This window comes from Antennarius striatus, chromosome 10 (assembly GCF_040054535.1).
Source record: "Antennarius striatus isolate MH-2024 chromosome 10, ASM4005453v1, whole genome shotgun sequence".
NCBI lineage: Eukaryota > Metazoa > Chordata > Actinopteri > Lophiiformes > Antennariidae > Antennarius > Antennarius striatus.
Window position 1 is genome coordinate 15,403,332 of NC_090785.1, and position 14,855 is coordinate 15,418,186.

Below are 14,855 nucleotides of genomic sequence, written 5' to 3' on the forward strand. Positions count from 1 at the left end.
CCGACGCCGGCTCAGTCTCAGCATAGCCTCTGCAGAGCTGTGAGCGGAGCCGTTATCTGCTAGTTGAGACGCAGGGAGAGAGAAAAAAGCAGAGCAGGCAGTCAGGGTTGTTATTCTGTGCTTTTTGTTGCAGCCACTCACTGCTACAGAGTGGTGGCAGCCTGGCGTCGATCATCACTATGGTTTTTCTCTCTCTTTTTCTCTCCCACACTCTGAAACACTCTCTCACTCTCTTGCTCAGTCACTTGGTCTCTGCCTAATACACACTGCTTGTGCACTTCAGTCTTCCACCATCCTCCTTGCATCCTCTCCACCCACCCACTAGCTCATCGTCATTAGAATATTGATATCTTGGATGTGTTGCAGCACCTTGCTGTTGAAATTAAGCATAGCTGTAAATCATGTATGTGGTTTGTATGAATATATACCATTGACAAAAACAAAATGACATGACAGTATGTATAGTTTGTGAAAAGATGTTCTGAAGGCATTTTTCCATTGCATTGTGCCTGAACAGGATCATGTACACTGCAGTCAGGTGTCTGGCATGTTTATAATTTACATTTTCTGAAAATGTTGCTTTAATTTCTCAGTACTACCATATGATATGTGGTCAGCTGCTATGAATTTAACAAATGCTAGCTTTTAACATATAATTTATAAAACAGTACTTGATTCTGAGAACCAAGCATTGGTATTGAAGTAACTATAACGCTGTGAACATTTTTTGTAATAAGATTAAATAATTTAGATTGACAAATGGAATTGAATGTTTTCTTTTGTCATTTTGAAGAGTAACTAATTTTCTTGAAATTTTCTTCAATTTAAATTTTACATGACTGCTTTATAAAATTCTGACAAAAATATGGAATTATTCACCAATTCTTTTTAGATTTTCTGGTGATATTAATGTCATATGAGCAGCATGTTGTCATTATCCATACATTTTGTGGTGCACTACATTTCTTACGACAACACATGTATTGATTAGTTTTGAAAACTCAAGGTAAAATTTAAGATGCCAAATTGTTTACAAAAACCCCCACAATTATTGATAAGTACTGTGGTGGCACATTAACTTGATAGACACTTCAATAACTTTTTTTTGTCTTTTTGTCAATTTATACATTTGCAAAAAGACTTGAAGCAACATGGATGTCTGGAAGTGAAGTTATTCCCCCACAGAATTAGATGAGAACATGCTAGAGGTGAACCAAGACTTAAATTTATGTCCATCACCGGACCTTTCCTAAGAATTACTTAGACTTTAGATGAGGCTGCGATGAACGGCAGTTTATAGGCAGTTTGTAGTTTGTAGTCAAATACAGAAAAAACACCATAAATTTTTGGTGTTAATCGCGTCTAGAATTGCATTGTTTCTTATGACTGCTAAGCTGTGTTTGGCCACAGTGACGTATGACGCCCACGTGACCACTGAATGCGGAATCTGCTGCGGCACAGATTGTAAGCTTTTTTGACCAAACGGATGATGCTACACATATAGCATTTTTTCTTCTATTTTTCATAATGACGAATAACATATATGTCACTTAAAATTAACTTTACTGTCCCTTTAAGTAGTATAATGCGAAGGTGATCTCTAACACTGCACTTCTTGAAGTGAACTTGCTTAAATGATCTGTGATAATTTGAGCCTTGCAGCGCATTTATTTCAATAAAATGTTTCCATGATCCAATGGACTAGTGGTGGAAAAGGAATGTTCCTAAATCTGTCCTAAAGGAGATGGATTGAGACTCACTTGAGTATCATAAAAGATGCTGCAGAGAAACTGCCTCCATAATAACCACCTGAAGACATGCTTTAGAACCCTCTGGTGTGGAAATGAAATATAGGTTAGACATGGATGAAAAAGGATTGAGAGAGTAGCGGCAGAGCAGACTAAAGCTCAACCATAGCACTGCATCCAACCATCACAGAATCACAAGGGATTAGTGCCTTTGGTTCTCCACAGCTCCGAACTATGTACACAACCCCCCAGTGGGTAAAGGGTAGTGGGGGATGGAACAGGTCAATGTCACCCCCATCACTGGTCTTGTGTTGCTGTTGATTAGAGCATTATAAGGGGAGCACTTTACCACCAATAACTGGTGCTTTGTCTTTATTCTATTGGTCGTAGTTGATATTCTTGATAAATTGTCTGGAATTTTCTATGCTTTCTCTTTTTGTCATCATCCGTTTTGAAAGTTTTACATTCTGCACAGATTTATTTGAAGAATTTGCGGGATGATCTGTGCTCTATGAACTCATTTGCCTGCAATGTTTTGTAGCAATTGCTGTCCTTCGGCGGACTTTCTCCAATGCTCAGGGCATTTATCTGTGTTTTCTTTCTGTTCTTGACTGATCTCAAGATGCTTTTCTTAGAGTGACACAGTATTTGCTTGTGGGGGCGTGCTGACATACCCAAACTTTGTTTCATCGTAAGCTGCCGTAACTTCTCCATCTTCCCCTGCTTTTCCATCCTCTGTTCCATAACTGGATCAGTCTTTATTATGCTAAATACCTTGATTGGAACCCCAATTTTAAGTGACAAGCTCCGCAAAACTGTCCCCCAGCCCTCCTCGTGGAAAAATGTAATTGACATTCATTTATGTTATTGGCAGCCAGTGAGTTAAGGGACCCATGGCTGGAGCTTTACCTTTTGTCAATGGTGCTGTAATAATACTTATTTTCAGCTTTCCATGTTTAGTCAATCACCACGTTAAGTCAATCATTTTATATAAAGCCGGTTGGTCATTGAAGATGAGAAAACGTTGTAAAATAGCATTCATGCAGTATCCACAAAAGTGCCACACAGAGAAAAACAGCCTTTTTTTTCTTTCAAGTGTACAACAGAAAAATAAATTAAAGGCTCAGTATCCCCAAAAATGTGGCTGTAGAATAATTCCACTTTCAACAGATTGAAGAGAAGGTCTGGCAATTTAGATTGGGGAAATAAACTAAATTTTTATATGTTATCCTTTTCAATTACTTACTGCTCTATCAGTGGTTGTGGTGGCCATGAATTGTAGCATGGCTGTAGATGCAAATTAGCTGTTTTTTAAAAAAAAAAAACCCTCATTTGTTACTTTTACTAAGGTGTGCTTTCAGTGACAGAGGCCAATGTTGGCCTCTATGTTTCGTAAACCTATGAATTGAAAAATTATTGTAGGAAAGCAATGTGGTGCTTTTTGACAGCTGCTCTATCCAGGGCGCAATAGACTAAAAAAATAAAAGGACCAGAAATGACTGCTGAGCTGCATAATACTAGCTACATGAATCACTTATCATGTTCTAGCAATGGAAGTGTAACATGTCAGGATCTATTTTGACACTTCACAATCTGTTTGTCAGCAAACAGTCTATTCAAGAGAGTTTTTCCCCCAGAAATGTTTATGACTATGTAAGTGCCTCCAGAACAGGAGCATATAAGACATGGAGACGTTGTACAGCAGATGACAGTGCTACCTAGCAACAGCAGCAACGTCCAGCCTAAAGTTACCTTGCATACCTCTGTTGTGTTTTCTCTTCCTGGTCTCACTGGAGGTTAGACCAGAGTTCTGCGAGTGATTTTTTTTGTTTTTTTGTTATGGCCATGCAATGTGTCACTGCAGGATTGTTATTACAAACTAACAAAAAAGCATCCATCTTGAAATTAAACATGGAATATACTGTATGTTCTGCCAACCAAATAAAATATAGTATATAAAAAAATTGCATTTAGTATTTTCATAATTGAATAATTAATACTATAAAACTTAATTATTAATAAAGTGGCACAAATAATAAAAAGTGCAACAAGTAGAAATTGATCATTATGTTTCTGGATGGGAAAATCAGCATGTTCATTTTGTCTGGTAAAGGCATTGCCAGCTGCAGGGGAGTGTTCATATGTTTTCTGTCAACTTCTGACTGAAGATGCAAACAAGCCTGATTGTCCTGCCAAAAGGCAAGCAGATCCAAGTGTGAATCAGGGGCATCCTCTCAGATACCTTGCAAATTTCCGGTCTAAATGATACTTTTGGGAGCTCGAGTGGTGCACTGTTCTCTTCTCGTTTCTGGGCTAATCTTTGAGAATCATGTTTCTAGAGGAAGAGATGTTCCCTTTTCCCATCTCTTGAGGTACATACATCTCCATTGCCGTCATGGCACTGCTCCTCATACATTGATAATACCTCATAAGTTTCAGAAATGATTGTTGAATAAAATAATGCCAGTTTTCTAATGTCAGGAGCATAACCATGACCTATTTTGATGAAAATCATTCACTTATTATCAAAAAACAAATTTATTCTGTACTTTTGTCTTTTATGACTTTGTATTGTGCATTTACAGTATATAACTGATGCAATGCTGTCCTTGGATGTCACAAAAATTCAAAACTAGAAATTATTGATGATAATTAAGTACAAAAAGTGTTGATTTTTACTAGCTAATACCTGCTGTAGAGTAGGTATTAGCACAGTAATTGGAAAATGTGTGTTGTTACTTGATAATAAGCAAAAAACTTGTTAACTGTGTTGTCTGTTCAGAATCTATATTATATAAACATCTACAACAATTAATTTTGAAACGCTAGTTAGTGACTATATCACCCTTATCAATAATTCTTCCAACATGTTCATGTTTCAGGCGGGAAGGAAGGATAGAAGTGATGCTTTGAACACAGCCATCGACAGGATGACCAAGAAGACAAGAGACCTTCGCAGACAGGTTTTTGTTTTCATCTTTAATTTTTTGTGTTCTTTTTCCATATAACTTTAGACTTGCTGTTTGTTTTGAATTTAGATGAAAGTGATACTATGTTACTAGGGCAAATCTCTGTGCTAAAAATGTTCGAGTGCAGCAGGATATCTTATTTTAACCCTGCCTTTTTTTCCACGTCTTATTTCACAGCTACGTAAAGCTGTAATGGACCATGTGTCTGACTCTTTCCTGGAGACTAACGTTCCCCTCCTGGTTCTGATTGAAGCTGCCAAAAATGGCAATGAGAAAGAAGTCAAGGAATATGCACAGGTGTTCCGTGAGCATGCCAACAAGTTAATTGAGGTAAGGCTGGATTGTCACTGTTCTTACAGTAAAAATCTTGCATGTCCTATACTCAAATAGCTTCCTGACTATTAATTTACCATAAAAACATTAGTTTCCATCATATTCTTTATTCGGCATGTGTGGCTCATTTGACTTATACCCTCCAGATAGATAACCAAGATTACAGTGCCTCAAAGTATTAATAGTTGCTCGGCATCTCAACAAAACAAAAAAAAGAAAAAAAGAGACAGCACAGATTTTAAACAAATTTTGCACATTTCCTTAACATCTGCATCTTGCGAGAAATTTCCTTTTTAGTTTTTTTTTTTCCACGGCACATTAGCAGGTTTGTCTTTTTGCTCACCTATGATATAAGTTGTACTCTTAACTGTTTTAGAATTAATTGAATTTTTGTAGTAGCAAGGTACCTGTGTCCTTGGACTCAAATTGTCTAGTTCTTTAACGAAAACAAAGCCAAACATTATTTGTATATAGTATGTGTTTTTGTATACTTATGTGTCTCTTTGTCACACATATATGCAACATTTATCAGGTTTCACCCTGATTGAAATCTGATGCTGATGGGACTTAGCGACCACTGGGGCATTTTGGTAATGGTTTTTAGTTGAAAGTATTCCACATTGCAACAATGTTTTTAGGCTGTGTACAAATTATTCATATCTGATTCAAAATGATGTCAATGAATTCATAGCAGAAGTTATTATACACTTGGATTGGCAAATCCAATCATTCTGCTGTCCTCTTCGTTACGTACATTTTAAGCGTAGTCAGAGGAGAAACCGATAAGAGTGTTAACCTTTTGATCATATTTTTACTCAGGAGGTACAGATACTGATTTTAGTGCAGAGTTGGCAGAAGAAGAACATAGCACGGAGAAGCAGTTGAACATATGCACACAGAATGTGTGCCATGCCTGTGTGAAAGTTGTTGAGTAGATGAAGTGTAATTACATCCTCAGTGTTAACCCATAAGAATACATTTTATTCTCATGTCCTCCCTTTGTTTATCTCACTTGGTTTGCTCTTTTTCCTCGTTTTCAAGTGACATTTTCTTTTAAAAGAAGATGCATAATTGTGGACTGCTGTAGCTTTATATAAATTTGTAGTCTTGTGAAGGTTTTCTTTTTGGAAAGGCAAAGTAAAAAGTGATCTGGTGCATATTGTTCTGTTTGCATCGATAAATTAGGCTCCCATGACATGTGGTCATGCACTATAGCATGACAAGTGGAATAGGATTAGTTGGCTTTTGTGTATGATTTCCCTGTTTGGCTTCTTCCACGGCCCTTTATGCTGAAATGGCCGTTTTCACGGTAGTATCATGGGAGAAGGCTCATATGAAAGATCATGAAAGTAAATCGCAGGTCTCTCCCTTAAGTGCTTGCTTTATTTTATGTTCCCACTTTCTCACCCCTCCTCTCAGGTACTGAGTTTTCTCCCTGTGGTCCTGCTGATGTTTACATAGTGATGTAAGATGTGTTTGTATTAGTGTTTCAGTGCTTCACCAGCACAGCGGAATAAGTGCTTCTCATCAGCCAAATTGAACAGGAATTTTAAAGCAGGGTTGTTCTTTTTGTCGAATTTAGACTGAGATTAAGAGGATCTTTTACACCCTCCTTCACTGTGCCACTTTCAGCTGGTGATGAATTTCACCTTTGAGTTAAATATTAATTATTATTATTATTATTATTGTTATTATTATTATATTAAATCTATCAACTTTACATCTTTAGTCCTTGGAACACAACAGAGTCAGAGTCAAAAATGAGTTGTGATTGAGTTTTTTGTTTTTTTTTAAATTTCTTTCCAAAGACAGTACTTTGGTTTGACCAGAAATACGTCACACTCCAACTAGCACAACCCTGAATCATGGTGACCTTTGAACAGTGACACTTTACAAGTGGGAGTAAAAGTACTATTATTATCTTAAAAGGAACTGGAAAAGACAGTTAACTTGACAATTTTCAGTTCCTTGTCCTTTCCTTGTCATACCAAGTGCATTGTTCTCATACGAAAAAAGAGTAAAAATCACTGTGACAAGAACAAAAGCTCAAGAAAAATAAGATGACAATGAGCATGTAGCTCATTCTCACCTTCATCAGTAAGGGAGACATTATAAGGGTAAGGATTTGTGTTCTTATTGTGGGATGCTGCTATAACTGAACAAGCTAGAGAAGTTAAACACATCTGTGGTTTCTGTTTTGAAAAAATATTCACTTGTATTAACATTCTGTGCCATACCATGGAAATCAAACCTTTCATCTTAAAACTGAATGATGTAAACCAATGGAGTACTCTATCAAATCCTTTGAAATTGGATGAAGCAAGATTGAGTCGAGATCTGTCACTTTTATACTGTCTATAATGGATTGCCACACGGGGACCGGAACACTTTGTAACAGCATTTGAAGATGCAGTTTGTTAATTATTAGAATTTGTTTTTGTTTTATGCAGAATCTAACCTGTTTTGAATCAACATTGTAGAATTAATAGGCAAGCTGGCTCAGAATTCCAATTCTCACTTATTTTTGAAAGTGTATAAAAATTCCTCTGTGATGGTGGTAGCCCTCAGTGCAATGTGGCAGCATTCTGATTCATTCCCAGAAATTAAGGGCAATCTTAAATTATTGTAAAAAAATAGATTTTTATTTCGAGACATTTATTATTTTTGTGGATGTATGTGGATCTCTTCACTGCTTGGCTTTTGTTTTCCCCTACTTATCATGTTTTACCGTCTGTGCCATCATATTGAATAATTTTAACAACTTTATAAATTAATCCTCAAATGTGGCTTTGAATTCCACAGGGATTACTGGTATTATAGCGCTGCTCCATTACTGATGCCGTAATGAACTTATCCTTGTTCAGTTGTTTGTCTTTCTATGGCTCCTTCAGTCTCTCTCAAAATTAGTGGCTATGAATAATTAACGTCTTAGACCCCGTCTCTGGCTTTAAAGAATGTTTTCTGTGTAGGTGGCCAACCTGGCATGCTCTATTTCCAACAATGAAGAGGGAGTGAAGCTGGTCCGCATGGCTGCGTCTCAACTGGAAAGTCTTTGCCCACAGGTACGTCACGTAACCTCAACGTCTAACAAGCTCACCAATTAATATGGTCACAACCATGCACTTTAAAATACTTGCTGCTTTCACTCATATTTTCAAACGTTGATGGCAGAGCTTGATAGGCAAGGGGCCGGCATCCTAATCAATGAAACAAAATACCTCCTATTCACAAGACCTATCTATACACTGATAAAACAACCAGTGACGTTCAGTATGTTGCCAGAGTACACTTGGACAGGCAGCTAAAGTTGATGATCTACTCAAGAGTCGGAGCAGTTTTTTGGCTCTCTCCACTCTTCTGTGACTACTTTAAATCGCCTTTAATGAGTCTCATTCATCTTAAGCATTAATATTCACAGATGTTTGTCTCTCAAAAACAAACAGCTATTAGTTATTTCATTCATCTGTCACCATGCTCAATGTCTTTATAATCACTTCCATGAATGAATTGTCTTCATTTTGCTCTCCTAACATTTGGGTGTGAATGTTGGTCTTCATACAATCAAACTGTGGTAATCTTGTTGCCGAGGTCTATACGGTAATAGAGCTTTAATGGGTGTAATTTGGTGATTACAGGTGATTAATGCAGCATTAGCTCTTGCTGCTAAGCCCAACAGTAAGGTGGCCCAGGACAATATGGATCTGTTCAAGGAACAGTGGGAGAAACAAGTCCGTGTCCTCACTGATGCTGTTGATGACATAACATCCATTGATGACTTCCTTTGCGTGTCTGGTGAGTAATAATGCATTTGGATATTATAGCCATATGATGGCAAAAGAAAACATACTGATGGAATTACCATGATTTATGAGTTTTGAAATCAAATAAACAGACCATTAATTGGTAGACACATTTTTAACATATATTAACATAGATAAACATAGATTTTCACAAAGTACTCAAGACCATTGTTGAAGGGATTTAGAACAGCTCCAAGGTGTATTTGATATTAATTTCTTCTTGATCAGTACATAGGAAGACTGAGCATTAAAGAGTGACCTCATCTTTTCGAGCAGGATAAGAGCCATTATGTTCACTGTGGATATTTATATTTGACAAGCTTCTCATTAATAAACGGTTTGACGCTTTGTTTTTTTTGTAAGTCACCCCATCCTATACCCCAGCTTCCCAATGGCCTCTTTAAATCTTTGGTCTATTTCTAAATATATTTTTTGTTATTAATGCTCTATCTCCATCTTTTGTCAAAACATTTTACAAATGAAAAATAATAAGGCCTCCAAGTTTTTTTCCCCCCAGTAATATAAAATATGCACTACTAACATTAATTGTATTGTGTCTCCAGAAAATCACATCCTGGAAGATGTGAACAAGTGTGTCATCGCTCTGCAGGAGAAGGATGTAGATGGCTTGGATCGCACTGCTGGGGCTATTCGGGGTCGTGCTGCCAGAGTGGTCCATGTGGTCACTTCTGAAATGGACAATTATGAACCTGGAATCTACACAGAGAAGGTCTTGGAGGCCACCAAGCTCTTAACAGACACAGGTACCTCAGACCCAGATGGATGTTACTATTGTTATTGAGCAAAGCAATGTTAATTTTTACCAATAACATGGACTTACTTAATTACATGAAATAATTTATATTCAAGTTCAGATCGGCATTATGTTCAGATAAAAACTGTGGCATTTTTTGCATGTTTTGTTTAATTTATATTCCGATAAAGTTCACAGATACACTCATAGGGTTAAGGGTTACTCTGTGCATATTTATTTACTAAATAATTTATAAATGCAAAGCATGACTGTATGTCATCACACATTTGTAGATTAAAAAGTGCAATCTTTGTCCCAATTAGGTGGGTGAGTGATCACAATTTATTTAACGCTGTGAGAAAATATCAGCTCTCTACATGCAAAAAGCACTCTGCATAAGCATCAATTTGAAAAATGTTATGCATGTTAATGGTCTCTGGATATTGTGAGGGCTTTGATATTAGTTTTGTGCTACTTAGAAAAATAGTGTGGCTGAAATTCAAAATTTTTTTCCTAACAGAAATTGATGGCCAGCTTTCACACTGCAGAACAGTGTTCTTATTAAATTACTGTTTTTTTTTAAATTATTATTTTTAGTCTTTTTAATGTGAAATGAATGAATTCATCATTAATACACTATATTAAGGGATATGATTTGTATGACTATCGTAATAATCTGTATCAGTAAGACACAATTTTAATTCCAAAGCCTGGAGGTTTGAAAAAGTTTGCAAGCACAAAGCCATGTTTTTCCTCAAGCTCCTACTGCTTTCGGCCTCCACATCTGCATCCTGACACCCGTGCTTCTCTAAAGGGCCAGCTGAATCTTAAGTACTAAATGAAATAATTAAATATTATTAATGCAGATGCTCCGGAGATCCTTCTGGAACCGTTACAGGCACAATGCATGTCTGCTTGGATAGCTTTGTGAAACTTCCTAATGAAATACTCTTATTCCAAATCGGAGACCTCTTCATAAATTATTCTGTTCTTCATGCAGCTTATCAATTAAAGCCCAAAAAGTGAGTCAGTCAACAGAATGAAGCAATGTCTGTGAAAGTTGAATGTAACAGTCCTTCAGAGTGGGAGAGAAAGGAAATGGATCTTAATAGAATCTTTGACGAAAATGTATTTAATCAGCGTAAGTTTTAATAATTTATGTTAAGGCGCACTGGATTATAAGGAGCACCTTTAATGAATTGTTTATTTTATAATTTATTTCATATATAAGACGCACCGGATTATAAGGTGCATATAATAAAAAATATTAAAATAGATTTTAAAAACTAGTGGCTGTAGTTGCGCTATCCGTCCACTAGCTAGAGCATTCATGACTGTGAGTACCTTTAGTCAGCTGTGAATGGCCCTATTGTTGCTTCAGTGAAGCTATTCTGAGCCTCATCAAGGAAACCTGATCACTTGATCACGTTGCCATCTTAGAAAGAAGTCAACACGCATATTAAAAAACCTGACATTAAAAGTAGTTGAATTCATTACGAGTCCACTCAGTTCGAACAGGGCGGATTATTTCCTGATCTGAACTTTGAAGCAGCGACGTTCGTCTTCGTTTATTAATTAAATATTGTTTCGATCGATTGGTAGTCCAGTCAAAGGTGAGGTGCAGCTATTTGCTGTCTAAACAATTTTTAACCAGTTTTTAATGTCAGGCTGCTAATTTGCTGGCAAATGCGAAGGTTTTACTCCTAGAACTGACTTAAACGTTGGTGTCTCACCGGCATGAATCTCACAGCACGTCGCTGCCAGACAGAATACACAAACCTAAATGCCCCCCCCCCCCCACCACCACCACCCAGAGCTATCAACTACATTTGCAAATCAGTGCAGCACACCAGGTACCGTTGTCTAGCAGTGACTCTGCTCTTGATATTTCAGGAAAGGCTGGAAGTTCACCTTTGAGGGTCTTTCATTCGCCTTTATGCCAGTTTCTCCGTGTGTTTCCGCAAACTAATAGAATTGACCGTAACTAGAATCCAGTACTGACACTCGACAATAGCATTTTTAGACCAATTAACTTTAAAGTGGCTTATTTCTGGCGCCACAGTAGTTGGGAAATACTGAGATCAGTCAGTTGGTCAAACTTTATTAATAGAATTGTTGAAAATTCCCAATGTTTTGCTACGTTATCGTAGCCGGTCACCAGTGTTCTTCTCAGCAGGCTGCTCTGCCGTCAAACAGCAGGAGTGAGAGTCAGCACTTCGGCGGCACCCCTTGACTACCATTGTCAGGGGGCGTAGTACGGCCTGAATACTGTCTGAGGGAGCCCCTGGTGACATAGTGCAGCATGACTGCCGGCTTATTTTCAGCGATCTTGTTTTTAACCAATACTAATATTAATATTAATCCATATACAAGGCGCATCGGATTATAAAGCGCACTACGGGATTATGAGAAAATTATAGACTTTTAGGTGCGCTTTATAGTGCGAAAAATACTGTAATACAATTATAGCTCATATTGTAAGTGATTAATGGGACCAAATTACAGAATAAGAAGAGGACGACTATGTACAATGTTTATGTGAAGTAAGCTCGTTCTGTTTGGTCACAATCTCATTGGCTCAGAGTTGGTGTCAATGTCAGATGCAGGGGCTAATTGGTTGTATTTTTCGAAAGGGTAGTTCTCTTTTTGTGCTTTGTGTTTAAAATATTACATTATATTAAATTAAATTAAATTATACAATTTCCTCCGGGATTAATAAAGTATCTATCTATCTATCTATCTATCTATCTATCTATCTATCTATCTATCTATCTATCTATCTATCTATCTATCTATCTATCTATCTATCTATCTATCTATCTATCTATCTATCTATATAATATCTATTATATATAATCTTTATGTACTTCTTTATCATAATTTTTTTTGTTTCAACCCATTGTATTCGTCATATATATTATATATATATTGATCTCTGCTTCATGCCGTTTCTCCATATTTACCGTCTTTTGTGTTTTTGATGTGAATCTTCATCAACTTTGATTTATTCTTTTTTCCCCTTCTTCCTCCTATCATTTCATATACTTTCCTCAGTCATGCCACGGTTCACAGAGCAAGTGGAATCTGCAGTAGAGGCCTTGAGCTCAAACCCTTCACAACCCGTAGATGAAAATGAGTTCATTGACGCATCCCGTCTGGTGTATGATGGTATTCGTGACATTCGCAAGGCTGTCCTTATGATCAGAGTAAGTCTAACAGGGTCTGTTTCTATTTTTGCAGCAAAAAATGCTCTAAATATACAGCGTATTGTTTCTCTATACTGTTTTGATGCTTACATTTTCTGCGTTTTCACAGTTGAATCTGTCAGCATTGGTTTCAGATGTTTTCACTTTAATAAGATCTGCATTTGGTCACAATAATTAACTAGACATAATTCACTGAGAACCTCACAAAGGTCTGTGTAAAATTTACCATTAATCAATTTACCATGGAAAGCACTGATTTAATGTGGTTTAATATAAAAACCTGCAACACATGTTATTTTGCATAAACATTTTGACGATCCTTGCCTATCATAGTAATTCCATATATATGGCCAATAGTCTTTGAACCAGATGCTGTTAATAATATTATGCAAAAAACTGTACAGGTATATGCTTGCAGTCCAAGAAACCAATGATTAACGTGTCTCATGCTAGAGCAGACCTAATTGACCAGACATGCAGTCTAGTGTAACAGCAGCTTTTGGTTAATGGGCTTTTGCTTGAGTAGAACTATAACAGACAAATGCTAGAGTACCTAATTAACTGACAACACATCAACAAAACCTGCTACAGCTGTAAGAAAAATACAGAATAATATGTTTTTATACTCTAATATAAAAAAATAAGTTAACTAGAACATGACAATTCTACCATAGTGTTATTTTATATATGTCTAACATTTAGATTTGCTTAAATCAATTACTGTGTCTAATTATGCTGTATTTGCATTATTAAAAGGAATTAGTTAAAGATCAAGGTTCTAATTAATATTCTTAACTTGGACTATCAGATGACTGCATTCAATTTCCATTTTCCTCTCAATTCCTCTTATCCAGATTGATTAAGCCGTTAACATTAAGCCTGTGGGGTGAGCTAAACATTATTTAGCGGGATAGTGAATCTGGTTTACTTTTCATTAAATTGTCAGATTTATTCTGCCATTCTTAACTTGTGACAAAGAGATTGTGCTGAGACTCCCCTTGAGCTGCATCCATTATTTTTAGGAGAACTATAGGTTCCTATTTCCCATAGGTTTGCCATAATTTTTTTGTCAAATGTGTTAGATAATCATCACAGATTATCTGCTGTGAAAGTTATGGATTTTCCAACGGCATATGCAATACACAGTACTCTTAAACAGTCCACTTAATAAGGCAAGTGTATCAAAAAAAAGTCTTTAAACCAGCAGAACCCCTTCATTTCACATGAAAGCAGGCAAGTTCAGCTCTGGAAAAAGACCTGAAAAGTTGCAAACAGGCTGAGTGCAGTGTTATGACACAACTTCACCAGAGGGCATGTGTACACGCACACCTACACCACATGTTTCCTGACTTGCTCTCTAGCTGTCTTTCTAGAAACCCTCACACACACTGCATGGCAACCTACTCTTGAATAAGAACAGACTTTTGTGTGGTTGGGGCTGCTTTAGATAGACAAGCCTTTTACCTCCGTAAGTGGTGCATAGGCAGCCCATGTTGGGTATTTGACAGGTGGACAGAACAGTCTCCACACCTACAGTGACATTAGAAAATATGTCTGCCAGACATCAAACTGTCTCAAAGTCGGGAAGCTGCTGACTGTGAGATCCAGGGGCCAGCTGATGTTACTTTACCGTTTGTCTGTGTGCCATAGCCCAAGGTGATGTTGCTGGTTCTGTCATTAAAAAAAACTGTTCTGCTCACATAGGCTGTCCTCTCCTACCATTGCAAAGAAATAATATATGTGTCCGGGCCACTTTGTATTTTCCACTCTCTTCCCATTTGATGCACCAATTACAGGTGATACTGGTGGAACAGAATTTTAAAGACATAAAATTGAGTTGATGAACATTATTAGATATTGATTAATCCATTTTGTGACATTTTGAATATTTGTTTTGAACTGTAGATAACTGTAGATTAAGTTACCATTGTCATTTCTCTACAATTGTTTTCCATTGGGTGGTCATTACAAGCTGTCATTTAGGAGCCTCCTAAGTTCTGCTGCACAGGCTGCAGCAGGTAATGTCTCTGCCCCACTGATCGGCA

General features: G+C 37.0%; 1 protein-coding gene across 1 annotated transcript in view; it reads left to right on the forward strand.

Moving 5' to 3' along the window:
• The window catches only part of ctnna1 (catenin (cadherin-associated protein), alpha 1), a 79,195-nt gene that overhangs the window by 33,347 nt on the left and 30,993 nt on the right, over positions 1 to 14,855 (forward strand). The window contains exons 8-13 of the mRNA XM_068325311.1: positions 4,631 to 4,711; positions 4,895 to 5,047; positions 8,020 to 8,112; positions 8,686 to 8,842; positions 9,414 to 9,614; positions 12,659 to 12,810. Of these exons, the coding sequence (XP_068181412.1) occupies positions 4,631 to 4,711; positions 4,895 to 5,047; positions 8,020 to 8,112; positions 8,686 to 8,842; positions 9,414 to 9,614; positions 12,659 to 12,810 (837 nt within the window). The remainder of the gene's footprint in view (positions 1 to 4,630; positions 4,712 to 4,894; positions 5,048 to 8,019; positions 8,113 to 8,685; positions 8,843 to 9,413; positions 9,615 to 12,658; positions 12,811 to 14,855) is intronic.